This window comes from Verticillium alfalfae, genomic scaffold (assembly GCF_000150825.1).
Source record: "Verticillium alfalfae VaMs.102 supercont1.12 genomic scaffold, whole genome shotgun sequence".
In the NCBI taxonomy this organism is placed as follows: Eukaryota; Fungi; Ascomycota; class Sordariomycetes; order Glomerellales; family Plectosphaerellaceae; genus Verticillium; species Verticillium alfalfae.
Window position 1 is genome coordinate 118,827 of NW_003315027.1, and position 3,177 is coordinate 122,003.

The 3,177-nt window shown below is 54.7% G+C and overlaps 2 protein-coding genes across 2 annotated transcripts in view; one reads left to right on the plus strand and one right to left on the minus strand.

Moving 5' to 3' along the window:
* Positions 1-17: 17 nt before the first annotated feature.
* VDBG_08263 (conserved hypothetical protein) lies at positions 18-1,527 on the plus strand (the record flags this gene model as incomplete). The annotated part of the gene is made up of 3 exons (XM_003001172.1): positions 18-685; positions 740-815; positions 865-1,527. The coding sequence occupies 3 exons, from the start codon at positions 18-20 to the stop codon at positions 1,525-1,527; spliced, it is 1,407 nt and encodes a 468-aa protein (XP_003001218.1).
* Positions 1,528-2,931: 1,404 nt separating this feature from the next.
* VDBG_08264 (conserved hypothetical protein) overlaps positions 2,932-3,177 on the minus strand; it is a gene marked incomplete at both ends in the record, with an annotated part of 1,178 nt that continues 932 nt past the window's right edge. Inside the window, one exon of the mRNA XM_003001173.1 lies at positions 2,932-3,117. Within this exon, the coding sequence (XP_003001219.1) occupies positions 2,932-3,117 (186 nt within the window). The remainder of the gene's footprint in view (positions 3,118-3,177) is intronic.

Below are 3,177 nucleotides of genomic sequence, written 5' to 3' on the forward strand. Positions count from 1 at the left end.
GGGATTCCAAACCAAGAATGCCTTTCAGCCTCGCACCTTCGGTATACGCCGCCACCCCGCTGCCGACTCTGGACCAATGGAGCACTCTCTGGAGTGCCTGGGACATTGTCACCAGGGGCATGCTTCCGAATGAAGAGCTCCACGACAAGCCCATCAAGCTTCGCAACGCCTGCATCTTCTACCTCGGCCATATTCCCACATTCTTGGACATTCAGTTGAACAAGACAACAAAGAAACAGCCCACGGAGCCAGCCTACTACATCTCCATCTTTGAGAGGGGCATCGATCCCGACGTAGACAACCCAGAACATTGCCACGCTCATTCCGAAGTTCCCGACGAATGGCCGGCTATTTCGGAAATCGTCGACTACCAGCAGAGAGTCCGCTCCCGGTTGCGGGGACTGTACTCCCATGGAGAGGCGCATATTCCGAGGGATGTTGCCCGAGCAATCTGGATAGGCTTCGAGCACGAGGTCATGCACATGGAAACATTGCTTTACATGATGCTCCAGAGCGACAAGACTCAGCCGCCTCCTCATACCGAAACGCCCAACTTCAAAGGCATGGCTGAAGAAGCGCGACAGGCCCGAGTGGCGAACGAGTGGCATGGTGTGCCTGCGCAGTCTGTTGTCATTGGGATGGATGATGATGAGAAAGTCCTCGACAACAAAGGGTATTTTGGATGGTGTGTGGCATAACATGAATTCTCGATCCTTGTACAGCATCTCACATATTCCAGGGACAACGAGAAACCGTCGAGACGAGTGAATGTTCACTCCTTTGAGGCCAAGAGCCGCGCCATCACTAATGAAGAGGTGTGTTTTGTCTCTGGCCTTTCATGATTTGTCAACTGACCTGTTTCAGTATGCCAAGTATCTCTATGAGTGCCACATGGAAAAGCTGCCAGCTTCATGGGTATCGACTCAGCCTGCCAGCTCGACGACCAACGGTAACGGCCTCACGAACGGCAACACGAATGGCTACGCCAATGGTCACACAAACGGCTACGCAAATGACCATGTCAACAGCCATTCTGGTAGTGAAACTTCACTGCCGACTCCATATGTGGATGGCATTGCCGTCCGCACTGTCTACGGGCCTGTACCATTAAGTCAAGCCCTGGATTGGCCCGTCGCCGCTTCTTATGATGAGATTGCCGGGTGCGCTGCCTATATGGGAGGCAGGATCCCCACATATGAAGAAGCTAAGAGTATATACGCCTACGTCAACCGTCTCAAGCGCCGAGAGGCTGAACACAAACTCGGAAAGACGGTTCCCGCCGTCAACGGGTACGCCATGTTGTCTGCACCTAATGTTTCGGGGAGTGCTTTGACTGACTTCCCCCAAACAGGCATCTCTCCAATAAATGGCGTCCAGGGAACGCCCCCATCCGCCCTCAATTCTCTGCTATTGATGAGAGTCGCTTCGGACCTCTTCGTCAATCTCGAGGGTACCAATGTTGGCTTTCAGCACTGGCACCCTACACCTGTGACGGCCGGTGGGGGGCGCCTTGCGGAGGCAGGCTGAGTTCGGCGGCCTGTGGGAGTGGACGAGCTCGCCGTTGAGGAAGCACGAAGGGTTTGAGCCGATGCAGCTGTACCCTGCCTACACAGGTGAGTGTTTCTCCATCTTGGTTGATGAAACGAGCATTGAGCTGACCGTGGCACAGCCGATTTCTTTGACGACAAGCATAACATCATCCTCGGTGGATCTTGGGCGACACACCCTCGAAATGCCGGACGATCGTCCTTGTGAGTTTGGCTCTTGCAAATGTTGGTCCCTGGCGAAGCGAGGCACAGGACTGACTCTCTTTAGTGTAAACTGGTACCAGAGGAACTACCTCTATGCATGGGCTGGCGCTCGCCTTGTCCGTGATGTGCAGACGAATGGCAACGCTGCTTAGGGAGTGGTGCCTCGTCTTGATGATTTTGTACACGAATGGGCACGGATTACGAGGGTACCTGGAGTGGGAGATCATCCAGATTGAAATGAGTAATGTGGCAGACGGAATTTTCCCATCACAGGTAAACGAGTGTGGTTTGGTACTTTCAGTGTGTTAGCTAGAAACAATCTGTGCCGTGAACCCTTGGTCCGCCACATACATGTCAGTATCTTCGATGAGTAGCCTTCGCCGTTAGCTGAGGTCCCTTATCCTAGGTGGCAAGATCATGGACCGAGTGAACTACATCTTGACGGTGCAATAGTGATGGACCTCCATCGCCAAGTCTGTATCTCGTCCCATATTGAAAGCTGAGAAGCACCTCGTCGATATCCGTACTGGCACCCATGCACTGGAGGGACACATCCGTAGTCTCCAAGAGACATGCCCCCTGAGCCCTGTCAGCCAATCGAGACCCCCTCACCACGGCACAAGCATCACGAGTCGCAAGCACGTCATACAGCAGCACTCCATAAGTCGTTGCTCTCTTTCAACACCACCCTACATACTGGAAAACAGCTCTGCGGCAAAGACAAAACCTGTCTTGCATGTGTCCCTGGCGGTATGCGCTGCAGCATGCCCAATTCGTCACGTCTTGGGTATCATGAAAAACGTCACCGGGAGTCCGCCGATGCCCGCCCTCCCCCCTTTCCCCTGGCTGCTTAGTGTCTCGTTTGCGGTTTGCTGCAATTGTTACCAAGAGGAAAGCCGGGACTCCCCTTGGCCGGCCCCACGCCCGAATTTCGTTTTGCGTCATCTGACCTGACTCTGCTGTCGCCTATTTTTCGATGCCATCGTATCCCGTTGCTAGCCGTGTGTCGCAGCCCTGCTCCGATGTGGGCTGCATGCAGGCACCGCTTGACCGACGGGCGTCTAGAAGGGGCCGATCTGCAGGAGCTGAGAATTCCCGTGTCTCGTCGTGCTGTGCTCACATAGAGCCACGCCAGAGAGACAGAGGGCGAGCACCCTTCTCTTGATCGACAGTTTGCCGATCAACCGTTGAGAGCGCCGTAAATCTCGAGCAGTTGCTCCAACACGTACCCGGGGAGCTTGGGACCGTTTTCGGTGACGAGGTTCGTGATGTACTCGGGCGGTGTGTAGTCGACGGCATCAACGGGTACGTCGCTCTTGCGGTCGGTCTGAAAGTCGAGCACCGTCTGGTCGTAGCCGAGGTCCTTCTGGCCGAGGGGGAAATTGCGGACAAACTTGTGCGTCTTCGGCCGTGACGTAAAAGGGGA